Source organism: Lithobates pipiens, unplaced genomic scaffold (genome assembly GCF_037356315.1).
Source record: "Lithobates pipiens isolate NorthernLeopardFrog02 unplaced genomic scaffold, aLitPip1_a1.2 Scaffold_27, whole genome shotgun sequence".
NCBI classification, from domain to species: domain Eukaryota; kingdom Metazoa; phylum Chordata; class Amphibia; order Anura; family Ranidae; genus Lithobates; species Lithobates pipiens.
The window spans coordinates 143,831,598-143,848,302 of NW_027507788.1; the positions used below are offsets into that span (position 1 = coordinate 143,831,598).

At 42.8% G+C, this 16,705-nt stretch overlaps 1 protein-coding gene across 2 annotated transcripts in view; it reads right to left on the reverse strand.

Moving 5' to 3' along the window:
* UBE2J2 (ubiquitin conjugating enzyme E2 J2) overlaps positions 1-16,705 on the reverse strand; it is a 53,512-nt gene that overhangs the window by 3,102 nt on the left and 33,705 nt on the right. For both annotated transcript variants that reach the window (XM_077457602.1, XM_077457601.1), the window contains 4 exons: positions 15,958-15,998; positions 13,921-14,023; positions 12,743-12,881; positions 2,829-2,909 (listed from right to left, as the gene is read on the reverse strand). In XM_077457602.1, coding sequence (XP_077313728.1) covers positions 2,829-2,909; positions 12,743-12,881; positions 13,921-14,023; positions 15,958-15,998 — 364 coding nt within the window. The remainder of the gene's footprint in view (positions 1-2,828; positions 2,910-12,742; positions 12,882-13,920; positions 14,024-15,957; positions 15,999-16,705) is intronic.

Consider the following 16,705-nt stretch of genomic DNA (forward strand, 5'->3'; position numbering starts at 1 on the left):
GGGATAAGCTTCAATCTGAATACAATACACTTTTTTTTTTTTTTTTTTAAGAAGTTTATTTCTATTTAACCCATATTATTAACCCTCAGTTTACTATAATAAGCCCTATTTTAAACTTCTTCCCTTCAAGTTGTAGGAAAGGCTAAAATAAGCATGGTTTAAAATGTTGCTCTTTATTAGGTCTTTTATTTCCAGCAGATACCGGATACAAAATATTCACCAGATGGTACAGAGTTCAGGCTCTCTTGTATAACATGTTCTCCATGTATTGGAGGTGTAATCAGGTTGAGAGGCAAACTAATACACATATTTTGGTAATGTCTGTTGCTACGACCCTATTGGGAAGACACAATTAAACTGGCTCACAGGCATCTCTTTGAGAGACAAGCCCCACAGCTTTTCTTTTATATCTCTATCTGCTTCCCAGAGCATGACATTCCTTTCTAAATATTTTGGTAAATGCACCAAGTACATCCGTACTTCTGAAATGGAAGTCAATAGATCTCCTCACCGATGACCAGCGATTCTCTGTGGTTAAGGGGAATAAAAACATGGAAGACTTCACAGCTTCACTAAAATGTAAGAAGGGTGATTTTGTAATACCTGGTTTTATTGAAAGGATTTTCAATGTTCTCAGGCCCCTTTCACACTGGGGCGGGAGCGGCGTTGGTGGTAAAGAGGCGCTATTCTTAGCACTGCTTTACCATCGTTTTAACGGCTGCTAGCGGGGCGGTTTTAACCTCCACTAGCGGCCGAAAAAGGGTTAAAACCGCCGCACTCCAGCTTTCACACTGGAGTGAAAGGGGCCAGATTTTTTCAGGCGCTATTTTTAACGCTGTAGTGCCTGAAAAATGCCCCAGTGTGAAAGGGGCCTTAGTATAGCTCTTTCATTTCTCCAAAGAGTTCAGACCTCTCTGGTTCTTGAGTTTGTTCTTTTTCAATGCCTCTGCTGAGACCAGACTTGCTGCCCATGTCCCCAGGATTGCCTGATGAAGGAGCATACATGCTCCGGACACACACACCGCCCGCTTCACCTTCAACTCGGATGTGAGGTCAGCGGCTTCTCTTGAGAGTGTACCCGAGTCCCAGGAAGCACTGGGAGCCACCAGCGCAGCCGAGACCAGTGGCCATCCTACACATAGCATCAAGTCCTCCCCAGAGTGGATTAACTCCTATACAGTCACATGCGCTGATGATCTGCCACATTGTTAGTTGTATTCTTCAGATTTGAATAAAACGTACATAACTGCTGCACTTAGATGGCGCTGCTCTCGCTTCCTTTCTTATGCCACCCATGCCCCCAAGACCCCAGCGGAGTGCAGGGCATTTATTGCCCCTACTTTTCCCCTTCGCTCTCCTGCTCCCTCCTTATAGTGTTTAGACTACCCCTTCCCTAGTGTTATATTAGTTATAAAAATTAAAGTCATCCCTCAGGATACAGATTTGAAATGTTTACTTTCTTCACGTCTTTACTACCTGCCAACCAACTAAAAAAATAAAATAAAAAATAAAATACAAGCAGATATCAAAAAACAAAAAGATAAACTATTACATGCATACAGTATACTTAGAGATCTTAAAAAAAGGTTCCTTTAGTAAAGCCTATAAAGATTGTTTAGACAAGAATAGTTCTTTAGCGCTTACGGATCAGATCTGAAATCATATCAACAGCCAAGCCAGATGTTTACTACTTATAAACGAGACTTAGGCCGGCCATACATGGTTAGAATCTCAACAGGTTCAGCAGGAACCGCTCGAGATTCGAACCATTAATGGTCAGCCTGTATGTACAAAGTTGATTGATCAATTAGTAGACTTCCAGTAGAAGTAGTGAGCATTAGTGACTTGGGTACAACCAGTCTACCAGATTTCCTTGCAATTCTATTGCTACAGCCGCTAGCCGGTAATCACTCTCTTTTCTCACCTGCTCCTGCCACGCCCCCCCCCCCCCCCACCAGAATTGCTCGATAGGAGGGATTCCCCTGTCAACACTGTCTGTGTTGATGGGGAGGATTGTGCACATTTCTTTCCTGCAACCAGTGGTTGTAGGGAAAAAATTTGCACACTAAAAAACCAAAGTCAGCGCTGGCACCACAACCAACTCTCAAACGTTCACAGTCTATATACAAAAAGCTCTCTCTAAGATCCACTGGATGGCAGACTTAATCTGAAATATACAAGGAAAAGAGAGCGCACGGCTGCCCCAGTGTAATTTCATTTTAATGGTACAAATGCAAAATCAAAAAATAGAGGATTGCACTGACAAACATGGGACTTGGATCTCATGTACAGCATGATGTATGTCTCCCTTCCTGGCCTGTATAACTGGGTTGGCTCCCAAGAACGAGTGGTCTACTCTTTAGCTAACAAAACAACGGTTGCCAAGACGGTCTTGGCAACCGTTTTTTTGTTAGTTAAAGAGGAGGCCTCTCACTCACCTAGTCTTTCCTCTCCAGCCACGAATGACGCGACGAAGAGCTAGCTGGACCGTGCGCATGCCCTACAGCAGACACAGCTTGACGAGACAAGGAAACAGAGTCTGCAGTGCCTTCTCATACCATCACCACTCATTCTTGGGAGCCAACCCAGTTATACAGGCCAGGAAGGGAGCCATACATCCTGCTGTACATGCAATCTAAATCAATGTTCAAGTGCAATCCCCTATTGTTTGATTTTGCTTTTGTACCATTAAAATGGAATTACACTAGGGCAGCCGTGCGCTCTCTTTTCCTTGTATATAAAAAAATTTGCACTGTCTATGGTCTGCCTTAGAAATTTTGATGTGCGTATGATAAAGTAGTAAGTCACTGGTCTAACATGATACTTACCTCAACTACTTCTGGAAACAGCTCACAAAAAACTTTATCTTTTAGGTTAAACGCTAAACTTTGTGCTGCGAGTTGTCGTTTCTGTGAAGACAAGCAGAAAAAACATTATCTTGCAAATTATGCATTTTATGTGCCCAAAATGCTCCATTGTTAAAAATTCATTTTTTCTTTTATATCAAAGAACTTTAGTAAACATTGTACACACATAATACAGATTCTAGAGTATATGTACAGCCATTGTATATAATAAACCTTGCTTCACTCAAAACCATGTATGAACATCCGTACATCAAAGGGTTCAATCACCAAATTTGGAAACATTTAACACTTCAGTTATTTATGTCACACCATACCTAGACCACATTAGAGTTGATAAAGCCTCACCCCCTCCCAATCAGCAGTTAAAACAAAACAACAAGATAGGGTCTGTAGGTTTGTCTGTAAGTTTAAATTGTTTGCAAGTTGGAAAAGGTCAATTTTTTAAGCGCAACTCCAGCCAAAAATAATATTTTTAAGCTTTTTGAATAGCATAAGAAAAGGGTTAATGCCTCTCTAATATTTGTTTTGCTGTCTGTGCCCCTGTTCAGAAGATTTCCCCTCACTTTCTGTCCCTGTGACAAGTGGATTTTGAAAATTTTGGGTTGATGTGGAAACAAGAAATCGTAATAAAGCTTCAGTGGAGACACTCTTTTCCCATAATAACTCTTACATGGGTGAATTTCCCTTCCTAGGGGTAGATTCCCTCTCGCTTCCTGTTGTCTCCCTCCGTTTGTAAGTAGGAGTCATTTGTAAGTCAGATGTTTGTAACTCAAGGATCGCCTGTATTGGGAATCCACCTTTTTTTCTGGTCTTATATATACACTCAAAAAAAGTAACACCTGTTGTTGACAAAAAAAAAGAATCTCCTTTTGGTAATTAACTGAAATCAACCTTAATTTCGTCAACTAAAACGTTTGGCCTTTTTACAGTGACGAAGATTAAAAAGAAAAAGTACACCACATTTTCGTGCACTGATATAACTATGACAAAAATCAATTCCGTTTTTGTTAATGAAGGAAAACAAAATGAAAATGTGAGGCAGGTATGTTTACCCTTGGAACTTCCGGTTTCCACGTAGCTCCACCAGCTTCTGCTCTCAGCGAGCGAGTAAAGGCGCTTAGCAGCAGTTGCAGCACTGTGCATCCTGCATTACAGGCCTCCGAGTCCCCAGGCGACCGTCCAGAGCAGCCTCCCAACGAGCATCCCATGACGATGAACGTCCAGAGCAGAGAGAACTTTACAAACCTCCTCTGACCACCGGCATCCAGAGCACTGTGCATTACAGGCCATCCCTCAGACCTGAGGCCACCATGCAGCATTGTGCAGCATTACAGGCCTCCCTCTCAGAGTGTCCACCATTCTTGCAGAGCACTGTGTGTGCATGAGCATTACAGGCCTCCTCTGACCACCGGCATCTAGAGCACTGTGCAGAATTACAGGCCTCCTCAGAGTCAGGCCACCATCCAGAGCACCGTGCAGCGTTACAGGCCTCCTCAGACCACCGTCCAACGTTACAGGCCTCCTCAGACCACTGTCCAGCGTTACAGGCCTCCTCAGACCACCGTCCAGCGTTACAGGCCTCCTCAGACCACCGTCCAGCGTTACAGGCCTCCTCAGACCACCATGCAGAGCACTGTGCAGCATTACAGGCCTCCTCAGTGCAGACCACCATCCAGAGCACTGTGGAGCATTAATTTACAGGCCCCCTCAGACCACCATCCAGAGCACTGTGCAGTATTACAATACTCCTCAGACCACCATCCAGAGCAGTGTGTAGCAGACACCGTCCAGAGCACTGTGCAGCATTACAGGCCTTCTCAGACCCCTGTGCAGCATTACAGGCCTCCTCAGACCACCATCCAGAGCACTGTGGAGCATCACAGGCCTCCTCAGCTCAGACCACAGTCCCGGGCGCTTAGCAGCATTACAGGCTTCTCAGACCACTGTCCAGAACACTGTGCGGCATTACAGTACTCCTCAAACCACTGTTCAGAGCAGTATGGAGCATTACAGCCACCAACCAGCGCACTATGGTGCATTACAGGCCTCCTCAACCACTGTGTAGAATTACAGGCCTCTTCAGACCACCGTCCAGAGCACTGTGCAGCATTATAGGCCTTCTCAGACCACTGTACAGCATTACAGTGAATGGCAAAAAGCTCACATCATTGCATGACCTACTGCTGCCTTTTGGGGAACATACTAAAACCCTCCAAAGTGACACCAAGTCCCTGCCCTTTGATCTACTCACACAACTTGAGTATTTTAAACAGAACACTAGCTACAAAGACCTTGCCACAATTGCTGTGTTCTCACCACTTGCAGCAGCTGCTTGTTTTGTCAACCCTACTCTCTGTGAAACCCTTGTTGATATGGCGGATGAGTATATTCAGGAACTGCCTAAAAAGGCAGAGGAGTATGCTGTAGGGAAATCCACATTGGTACACACACACACACACACACACGATATTCTGTTTCTCAGGTGACCCCTCTAGAGGCCGGCAGGAATAGAGCAAGTGTCGTGCTTTTCTTAAAATGAATCAAAACAAATAAAAATACCTCGAGAATAAAAACGCTTCTAACATAAGAAGCATACCTAATACTTGTGGGTTGTGCTTATTGCGATAGGAAAAAAAAAAATATATATATATATTTTCAACAGTTTTGTCAATTTAAATTCATAGGAAAAATACGCAAGCTACAAATGACATTAGTATGTGGAACTATAACAACCACCACTTTTTATCAATTCCTTTCTCTCTGTCAGGAACCATAAATCAGACAGACAAAAAAATGCAGTCAAAAGGAAAAAATAAATAAAAAAATCACACCTTTTATTGTAATGGTAAAAAAAACGGCACAGATTAGCAAACGTAGTCAAAACATAAGCCAGGGATTGGAAGCCAAAGCGGATAGTCAGACAAGCCAGTAATCAGGAAACCAGAGATTAGCATAGTCAGAGGTAGAAGAACCAGAAGGGATGTTAGCCGGGCAATGTCTTTCACAGGAACATAGCAGAGAAACTCCAGATATGTTGACTAGGCGAAGGCAGGAAAGGAATGAACAAGGCAGTTTAAATAGCCAGAAGGGGCTGGCTGTAGGCGGAACTGATGAGCAGATAAATGATAACCAGGTTAGCCACTGAGGAATCAATGAGATGACAATTATCCGACAGCTGAGCAGCCTGAGCACAGAGAAGAGAGCTGCTAAGAGTCCAGCCCTGACACTCTCTTAGTATTAACAAATTTGACAATAGAGTTAAATATCACACTAATGAAAAAGAAAAACAGATCAGTAACTATCAAAAAAGGGCATATCTAAAAGCTTCTGCGCTCTATGGAAAAATGGAAAGTAACTAGTGGAAAAAAGCAGCAATCACTAAATGAGTTGTCTCTCACTACTGGAAAATAAAATAAAGAATGTGATGCGCTAATTTCAAACCATAAAATGATCGTAGTAAGCCACAAATATGCAATTATACAATACTACAAAGTGCAACTGTGCATAAATTAGTCAAATGATGCTTCTGTGCATATATAAAAGTGATAGCTAGTGCATAAACCATAAGGTGACTCTATGTGCAAACAAACGCAAATTTGTCATATAGACCAAAATACATATATGAAGTGTGTACACTTATTGCAAAATGTATATAGTGAAGCAAAGACAAGTTCGGGGTATACGTTGAAGTGATAGCTAGTGCAAGGACCATAAAGTGACTAAATGTGCTAAAAACGCAAATTTGTCATACAAAACCTAAAAAACGAAAACATATAAAGAGTGGATATACTTAAAAAGTGTATAAAATGAAGCAAAACCAGGTACTAAAATAACAGTATTGTACTGTACTGTTATTTTAGTACCTGGTTTTGCTTCATTTTATACACTTTTTAAGTATATCCACTCTATATGTTTTCGTTTTTTAGGTTTTGTATGACAAATTTGCGTTTTTAGCACATTTAGTCACTTTATGGTCCTTGCACTAGCTATCACTTCAACGTATACCCCGAACTTGTCTTTGCTTCACTATATACATTTTGCAATAAGTGTACACACTTCATATATGTATTTTGGTCTATATGACAAATTTGCGTTTGTTTGCACATAGAGTCACCTTATGGTTTATGCACTAGCTATCACTTTTATATATGCACAGAAGCATCATTTGACTAATTTATGCACAGTTGCACTTTGTAGTATTGTATAATTGCATATTTGTGGCTTACTACGATCATTTTATGGTTTGAAATTAGCGCATCACATTCTTTATTTTATCAAAAAAGGGCAGCCTTACCTTGGGGTCCTGCCCCATGTAATCTTTTTAGTGTGATATTTACCTCTATTGTCATTGTGAATGCTGAAAGAGAGGGAGAGAAGTTGACAAATAGCGGTGACCATTAATAATCCACACACTAAATATTATTGTAGACTGCGCTTAATCTTCAAATGTATCTGAGAATTAGAACTGTTGAAATAATAAACTGACAGTAAACAGACAGAGTGCCAGTAACTGTCCCTGTGCTGTGTGTTTGAAGCTGCTGAAATGTTTTGTTCAGTTTCTTGAACTGTTAAAGTTCATGTAAATATGCACTGCATGGTGTCCTCATCATACAAAGAGTTTTTAATTTAAAATTTTTTTTATTTTAATGTTACACTTCTGTCAAAAAAGCAATATTCTTGTAACGGAACTTCATTTTACTTAAAGACTTTGTAGAATGACTAAATCTGTGTCTGTAGTGCATTTTCAAACCTTCAAGGTCATTATATGCATTACGATGAAGAACCTCCTGTGCCGCAACCCCCCCCCCCCCCCCACAGCCCCCCTTTTACTTACCTGAACCCGATCGTTCCAGTGACTGGGACAAGCACACCAGCTCGAGCTGGTGTCTCGGGTCCAGATTGGATAGATTGATAGCAGTGCAGCCATTGGCTACCACTGCTGTCAATCAAATCCAATGACATGGGAGCCGGGGCCGAGTCCTGCTGTCTGTGTCAACAGACGCAGCAGCAGGACACGGGAGAGCTCCCACACGAGTGCCCTGAGCGAACTGGGTACTTGAGAACAGGAGGAGCCACAAGGGCCGTTGAGGGAGCCCAGAAGAGGAGGATCGGGGCCCCTCTGTGCAAAACCTACTGCACAGAGGAGATATGTATGACATTTTTTTTTTTTTAAACAAACAACACAAATAACTTTAGTTATCCTTTAAAGTGGTTGTAAAGCCTTACAGACCACTTTGACCTACAGGTAAGCCTAGATTAAGGCTTACCTGTAGGCCCAAGCAATATCTCCCAAACCTACACGGTTTAGGAGATATTTGCAAAAAGACAGGCACCGCCATTTACGGCGCACTGAGCATGCCTCTGCTAACGGCGATTGACGGCATTGCGGCTCAGGCCAATCACAGTGCTGGAGCCACGATACCCGGAAAGAAGATGGACGCTTCGTGGAAGAGGGGACATCGGTGACATCGCTGGCTATGCGATGCATAGTAGCCCATTATGCTTTACCTTTGCAGGGAAACAAAGTAGAAATAAACCCATCAGGGTTTACTTCCTCTTTAATACCAACAAAAATAACACTCGATTTTTCACTCCAGGATTATTAAAGGAGTTTGGAAAATGTACAGAAATGCTTAAAAAGGGGTTGTAAAGGTACGTGTTTTTTCACCGTAACTCGGTGGGCCCGAGTGATACAGTGAGCGGCTATGGCCACCGGCTGCATCACGGGAGCGCGCCCGCAAGCACTCCACACCATGCGAGGGAGCTCGCATGAAGGTGTTGAGTCCTTGCGGGGGGGAGCCGAGACAGCTGCCGAGGGACCCCAGAAGACCAGGTTTGGGCCACTCTGTGCAAAACAACTTGCACAGTGGAGGCAGGTATAACATGTTTGTTATTTAAAAAAAAACTAAAAAATTATCTTTACTGATCCTTTAAAGAATGCATTACAATTTAACTAAAGCCATTAAATATTAGACGACTAAAATGTACTGGAGATTTTAGTTGACTAAATTATGACAATTGCAGATGATTAAAACGGGACTAAAACTAAAATGGTATTTTAATCAAAAGATGAAGACTAAAACCAAAATCTAAATTTGCTGCCAAAATTAACACTGGTCTGGTTCAATATAATTAGCTGGTGTACTCTGTGTTCTAAGGGGATGCCGATCCTGAAGTTTCTCATTAAAAGTATTGAAAGTAATATTAAAGTCTTGTTTTTTTTGTTTAAAAATAACAAAAATGTCATACTTGCCTGCTCTGCGGTGATTTTGCACACAGCAACCCAGATCCTCCTCTTGCTGGCACTCCTGGCCCATCCCTCCCATTACGGGGGCACCCGAGCCAAGCCGCTGCTCTGCGCGTCCATTCAGACATGGAGCTGCAGCTTGGTCCTGCTTCCTCTCTCTCTCCTCATTGGCTCACTGACTTTGATTGACAGCAGTGGGAGCCAAATGATTATTTAGGCAGGCGTGCTTAGTACAAACTAAAATAAAAAATTTTCCCCAAAGCCAAACTTTCAAATACCCTTTGTGCTTTACTTTACTGTAACATTGGAACAGAGCTATTGGCTAAGGAGAAATAACAGTTCTCAGGACTGACCTATTGACATGGGTGTAAATTGGCTCCTGAAACAAGCCTAAAGACATGTCTGATCAGGAGCCCAAGCAACCCTCTTAACAGTTGCTCCTGAGAATTCGTTGAGCCCATGGGGCAGCATTCATGATGTGTGAAAGCACCATGGACAGTATCTTAGCAGGACATAGTTATACAGTTAATATTGTTGGGAAAAAATAAAAATAACTCATGTCCACCAAGTTCAAACTCCCAGAACACCTAGTTTTTTGGTCTACAGGAAGGTAAAAGAAATCCCCACTACAGCAAATACTGCCAATGCAAACTGCTTTCTAATCCCCTCCAAGGAGAGTCAGAATTCCCAGTATGCATATATTCTTAGATTATTCTCTCTTAATAATAACTCTGGATATTTGTTGTAGGATATTGATTTTATTTCAAGCTCCAATATTGATTTTGCCATTACTACCATATGTGGTAAACAATTTTACTAATTAAAGCTAAACTACAGGCCAATATAAAAAAAACATCTAAAACCAGCAATTGATGCATTAATATATATATATTTTTTAATGCAAACAGTAGAAGTATTTAGATGTGATTTGGTTTTAGCATTGCACAGTTCCTGTAAAGCAGAGCTCAGACTATGGAGGAGGGGATAGAGAAGCAGCACACCTAGCCCATGAGCTGTGCTGCAGTGCAAGAACATTCTGATAAGAAAAGAGCATATTTACAGAGAGGAGCTCTTCTGTGTGCAGTTTCTTCTTTCACTGTCTAGTCACAGGCTGGGGGAGGGACAAACACCTGAAAATTTTTACTTTAATGCAGCAGAAAAAAATAAAATAAATGAGATCTCCTGATTTACCTGAATTTCTCATGCATCCTGCGAGAAAATACTAGAAGGGGTGGGTGGAACAAAGCGTTGCTTGCAAGTAATTTTGGTCAGATATGCGAGCTTCTGCAGAAACGGCAATGCCCTTTCTGTCTAAAAGACTGTGGACAGAGCTCGGCGTGGCACTTCACTGATTGGGCTATCAGTGCTGCCAACATCTACAGCAACTACAGCGGCAACAAGGATGATACCGCTGCAGAAGAAAAAAGGGTTTCAACCCATCAGTGAAAGTACCCATCTATTGGTTCTACTAGTAGTCTCAAGAGGTATTTATGGAATGTTTTAGGGCAGGGGTCATCAACCTCTGGGCCGTGGCTTTTCTGCAGCTAAGCCGCGGGTGGCTGGCATGAAAGAGGTGGGCGGCCGGCATGGGAGAGCTGGATGGATGGAAGAAGCGAGCAGGCGGGCAAGCAGAGATGCCATCATCTCTCTCTGCCCCTCGCATCAGCACTCTTCCGCCCTCACAGCCGGTGTTCTGTCAGCCCCAGTATCGGAGGTGCGGTGGGGAGCAGAGATGACATCTCTCACTGCCCGCCCCACTCACCGCTCTCCTGCGGCTTCTTGCTGTGAGAAAACAGAGCATAGAACTCTCCTTGCTCGGTGGCACAGATCCCCCCCACCCGACAGCTAATCGGGAATGGCCGAGGGCAGAGCCAGAGAGCGACAGCCAAATGGGTCTCGGATCCTCCCTTTGCCAGGTGAGACCGGCTGCAGCATGAGGAGGGAGACACCCTGCTACATCCAGAGGGGCGATCTCACAAAGATGTGTTATCATCAGTGACAGATGAGCTATGTGTGGGAGTACAGGTGGGGTGTGCTGAGACTTGTAGTTCACCCTCAGCTGTCTGCCTGACGTAGCACAAGGGGCGCTCCACTCACAGCGCTTGCTGGATGTCTGTCAGTGATCACCCTAAAAATGCTGGGTGCCTGGCTGTAACTGGGGTCTGATTGCGAGTGACGGCACAGCTTCAGATCTACATGGGGGGGTTGAGACCAGCATAGCATCCAGGAACCTGGCATTTTCAGAATGAGCAATGACAACCTCCATATTCCTCTTCATTCTACAGCCAGAACCGCTGCTGCTATTCTGAATGGGGCGAGGCAAAGGCACATTCGGAACCCACCACTCACAGAGGCCTGCCTCTGTGCTAAATGGACCAGTGCTGCTACCAGTGCAGTGGTGACAGGCAATGTGGCAGGTGTCGTGGCAAGTGACATTCGGCATCTGGTAGAAGGCGCAAAGTGCAAGTGACATGCTCAAGGCTCTCACTGATGCTGCATTATGGGGAGTTGAACTATTTAATTTATTACTACAATATAATAATAGAAATAATGTGCTTCAATTACCCTGGCACCATAACAAGCATGGTGCCATGATGATTGAAGTGCTAACACCAGCCATTGCTTGCGAAAAATTGTTTAACCCCCCCCCCCCCATTCCTTGGCACAATTTTCTTCCATGTAGCCGACCCCCGTGCCAAAAAAGTTTGGGGACCGCAGTTTTAGGGGATACCAAGAAAAACAGAGCCAGGATATATTGGTAGAGATGGTGGAGAGAGCTGTGTATGATGTCATAAGCCTAGGCTTTTACCAGACAAGAAACAGGAAGTGGGCTGTATAAAGTATTTACTGGCAGAAAAAAAATGTTTCACTAGCCAAAAGGTAAAACAACAAGGGCAGAGGATTTAATAGATGTAAAGATGAAAAAAATGACTGAAGATCCGCTTTAAGGGCTAGCCTGCCCATTGTTTTTCTCTTTCAATATATTTATAGAATTTTTAGGGATAAACAAGAGATTCATAAATAAGCTCGTTGGTCGCCCGCGCAGGGGCTAGAAAATGGGTAAACATTACCAATGATCAATATTGTTCACAATTACACTATAACATAGTGAAAATAGGGCATGGCATAAAATAATTAATACTGCATAAAATTCCATATCCCCTAAATCGTTGCCGAAGGAAAGGCTCTTCTCCAGCAAACCCCCTCCATATGAGGCAATGGCGAGAACCAGGATAGCGAGAAAGCGTGAAGAGCGAAAAGGCAGAGAGGGTCATAGATAGGAGAGGGGGGGGGAAGAACTTGGACTCGGGAGCCCCACACTGCCCATTGTTTTTGCACGGTCACTTAATGAAAAGTCATCAAGAACTCCGTCTGACAACCAGCAGAAACAACCTGCCTTTCTGGAGGACTATGCAGCCCCAACAAGCTACCCTTCTCAGGTGGTAGTGGGTCTTTATCATGCCTATCTTCTACAAGTGTCACTGCAAGCAACAAGTCGAATGAACATTAGGTTCCAAGGGGTGTTCCAGGGAAGCAAATCACATTTCTCCAACCGCAGAACTACAATAACGTTTCTATAAACTACAGATCCTCTTTGTCTTAACTCTGTAATCACACACACACTTACAGTAAAGTCTGAGGTCTCTATGCTACCCAGGGTGGGTCCTTTCTCCACCATGAAGCTGAGTAGACCTGTGAGGATTGTCGATACCGACCACGCTGGGTTCCATGTGTCTGGGTGGAAGTCTGTGATCGAAAGGCAGAGTCTGCAAAAGTCAAGGAAAAAAAAAAAAAAACACATTAGGATGCCGACGTGGTAATTCAATGTGAAAATCATAGGGATTTTTGCAATCTTAAATGAGGAAAACATTGCAATTTATTGGGTTTGGCCTGAAACAGAAATAGGAACTAGATTTGACTATTAAACTCTGGAGACTACCGGTGAATACCAGTAGCTTCTTAGACTTTACACCTATACTACACTTGCAGGCTGCATGGTGGGGCCACAATCTCAACCTTGCTAGCTCAATCACTTCTTATCCAGGAGCAGTTACACTTCTTGAGGAAAATGCATTAATTTGAAGTTGGCCTTAATGTCACAGGCTTCTGTTTGATGTCTTGCTCCCTAAAAAAATTAAGCTCTGGACAAAGCGGAAGGAATTGCAACCGCTAAGCAAGTTGGCTGACCTGTGTGTAATATAGCATTCCTAGTGCTGGCATTGACACAGTCCTACCAATCATGCCAACCATTGTTGAGTGGACTGACCACCCAGTCATATGCAATACCTGTCTCACACTGCCAGGCAAGCTACAGTATGTGCCTCTTGAATGCAATGTGACACATCCCTATTCGTTCAGACATTTGCACTGCAATAGTAGCATGCTTAGTTTGGCCTCTGTAATTTATCAGTTTACTGGAGTGTCATGCAATGGTCATACTGTATCCCGACGTCAAGCAGCAAGGGATTTTAGAACACAAACTTCTCTTCAACAAGCAGAATGCCTGTACAATTATGTCATTTGTTATCATATCTTTCCCACATGGTAATGCTTTGTACAGACATTGACTCTTGACGTCTTTAAATGGCTATATTTAGGGTTTTCTACAATTCTTTAAAAAGTGTATGTACAGTAAAACAGACGGCTTGTAATCCTTCTCTACTTCATAAAAAAAAAAAAAAAAAAAAAACACCTTTGGCAACATATACATTTTAACACCCTACTTTTTAATCAGACCAGAGCTCTTTTACCACAGTTTCTCTGAACTCATCCCCTGACAGTATGATGTTGAAAAAGGATTCCTACCGTGTGTTGCATTTAAACCGTCCATTAGGAGTGATCATATAAATACTAGGTGGTTTAAAGGGGAATTCTCTTGGAAATATTAGTTTCCCATGATAGTAACCACCTGCAAGCAAGAGAATACATATAATTAGAAGACAAAAACATCTCAGCTGCACAACAAAAGAAAGTCTGAATTAAGACAAAGCCATCAAAAGAGATTAAAGAGCACCTATTCTAGATAAAAGCAGAAAAACGGCTCATTCTTTGTTCTGTGCAATACAGATTTATTTAAAGCATAGTCCACCTTTTGGAAAAAATGCACCAATAACCTTTTTGCTTTCAAGCCTGCAAAGCATTGCTACTGCAATCAGTGTGATGTGGGTGCAATGCATTGTGTACCCCCAAGCTCCGGGTCTGTATGGCAAATTGCTATTACCACCCTGCTGCTGGAATTTTCTGCTCAGTCCTTGTGCTACGGGTGTAAAGAAGACTTGTAGTATTTTCATTTGGGAATCCCTGTGAATGAATAATACAACTGAGTGGGAAGAATGAAGAAACAAGCAGCATACCGAGATTCTAGTAGGGAGTGAATGGCACTGTGATTCTGGGAATGATGTATGGTACCATGCTTCATATCACACTCTTAATAGGAGTAATAAAATGAGCAACTCATAAAAGATGCGCTTTTTCTTCCTCTCCTGTAAACTCTAATAAGGCAGTCCATAGATGAGTCACTTTTCTTCATTAAGGCCCCTTTCACACTTGTGCGACCTGAAAGTCGTGTACTCTTGACGTCTATGGACCTCAAGTCGCATAAAAGTTAGACCAAAGTCATGCAGGGATTACTTTGAAGTCGGACAGATATGAACGGTAATCATTGGAAATCATAAGGTACGACTTGTCATGTGACTTTGCAGTCCTAAGTCGCAGGACAAGTCGCACAAGGGTAAAAGGGCCCTAAACCAGCAGGTTAAAAAATTATCATCATCTTCAGTATTCTTTAGGATCTGTTTTTCATTCCTCTGAATTTTTCCACATACAGATACTGTGATGGTTCATCCCATGTAGTCGATTGTTTTGCTCTGATGTTTTTTGGGGGTTATTCATCGTCTATGTAGCTTCCCCATCCCCCTATTTTATGCTTGCAATGATCTGCATTGGTATCCAAGTGCTCTGGTTTGGGGGGGGGGGGGGTGGTTCAATGCTCCTGCAAGGTGTGCTTTGTTTACCTCCAGTATTTATAGAGAGTGGGTAGCCCTGGTTAGGCACAGCTGAAAAAGAGGAAGTCAATCTCGAAACACGTCCTGTGTGCAGACTCCAGCAGTGACATCAGAGTGCCGGTCTGGTCAGAGCGGAGGATCCCGGCGGTAGTTTCCAGCTTCCCGTGCACTGTCCACCAATCCTCTCCCCTTCCTGGAGAGTGGGATAGAGCCCCAGCATTGACTTGCTGCAGTGCTCTGCTATAGCTCTAGTTTGTGAGTAGAACAACTCTAGTCTTAATAAATTCCTTTTCATTTGCCATACTTCCTTATGGATGCTGCGCTCTCTCTACCCCTTCTCTGCTTTTGAAAGAATCGATCACCCCATCCACATATTTGATGTGGATGGGGGAATCCGCTCCGCTGAGCTATTGTATTCTGACAGCAGGGAGATTTCCCTGCTGTCAGAATACTTTGAGACCCCTGCAGGACATAGCCTGCACAGCTGATTGAACAGGAAAAAATATGACAAGGCAGATGTACAGAAGTCAATAAGTACAACTTCCCTGCCCATACATGAATTAAAATGTGGCCAGTCCCTTCTAAACTGCCCAAATTTCAACCTATGTGTGGTCGGCTATAAAAAAAAACTCCAACCCAACTTGTTCGGAGCCCTCCCCTAATTCCAGGAGAGAGGGGGACTAGATTGGACCAAGGCAGATCCAGATCATCACTAAATAGTGATTTTTACTGTGATGATACAGAATGAAAGCTAAATAATCATCTGTCAACTACTATACTGGTATACTTCTCATGATGGCTATGAAATAAGCAGAAAATATTACAATCCTCCTCTCACCTTCATAAGGGGTCATCTCGGGTCCTCGAACCACGTAGTGCCTAAAGAAATTAATAGAAATAATGAGTCTGAACCCAGGGCTTACTTTTCTTAATTCTTCATCTTATAAACTGGTCAAAACTAAGACGTTTTATGGAACTTTCTGTTGGAGAGTAATGTGAACATACATCTATAGATATTTATATACTTTTATTTCCAGGCCATCATTCTATCATACCTTTTGTGTGTATACTCTCCTTGACTGAAACGGTGCTTGTTATGTGCCAACCATAGCACTACCTGCCTGGAGATTATATGTTTTCACTGTGTCTGCGTGGGTTTCCTCCGGGTACACCGGTTTCCTCCCACACTCCAAAGATATGCTGGAAGGTTAACTGGCTTCTGTCTAAATTGGGCCTACTATGTGAGTTAGGGAACTTAGAGTGTAAGCTCTCTGAGGGCAGGGACTGATGTGAATGTACAATAAAATGATTATATACAGTATATATATATATATATATATATATATATATATATATATATATATATATATATATATATTTATTAGGGGTGCACCGAATGGGTTTTTTGGTGCCGAAACCGATACCGAAAATGAAAAATACACTAGGCCGAAAACCGAAACCGATACCGAAAATGACTGTTTTTAAAAAATATTTTCATACAGCAGATGGTCAGAGACTGGGGACATATTACAGGAGATGGTCAGAGACTGCAGGCATGGTACAGGAGCTGGTCAGAGACTGCAGGC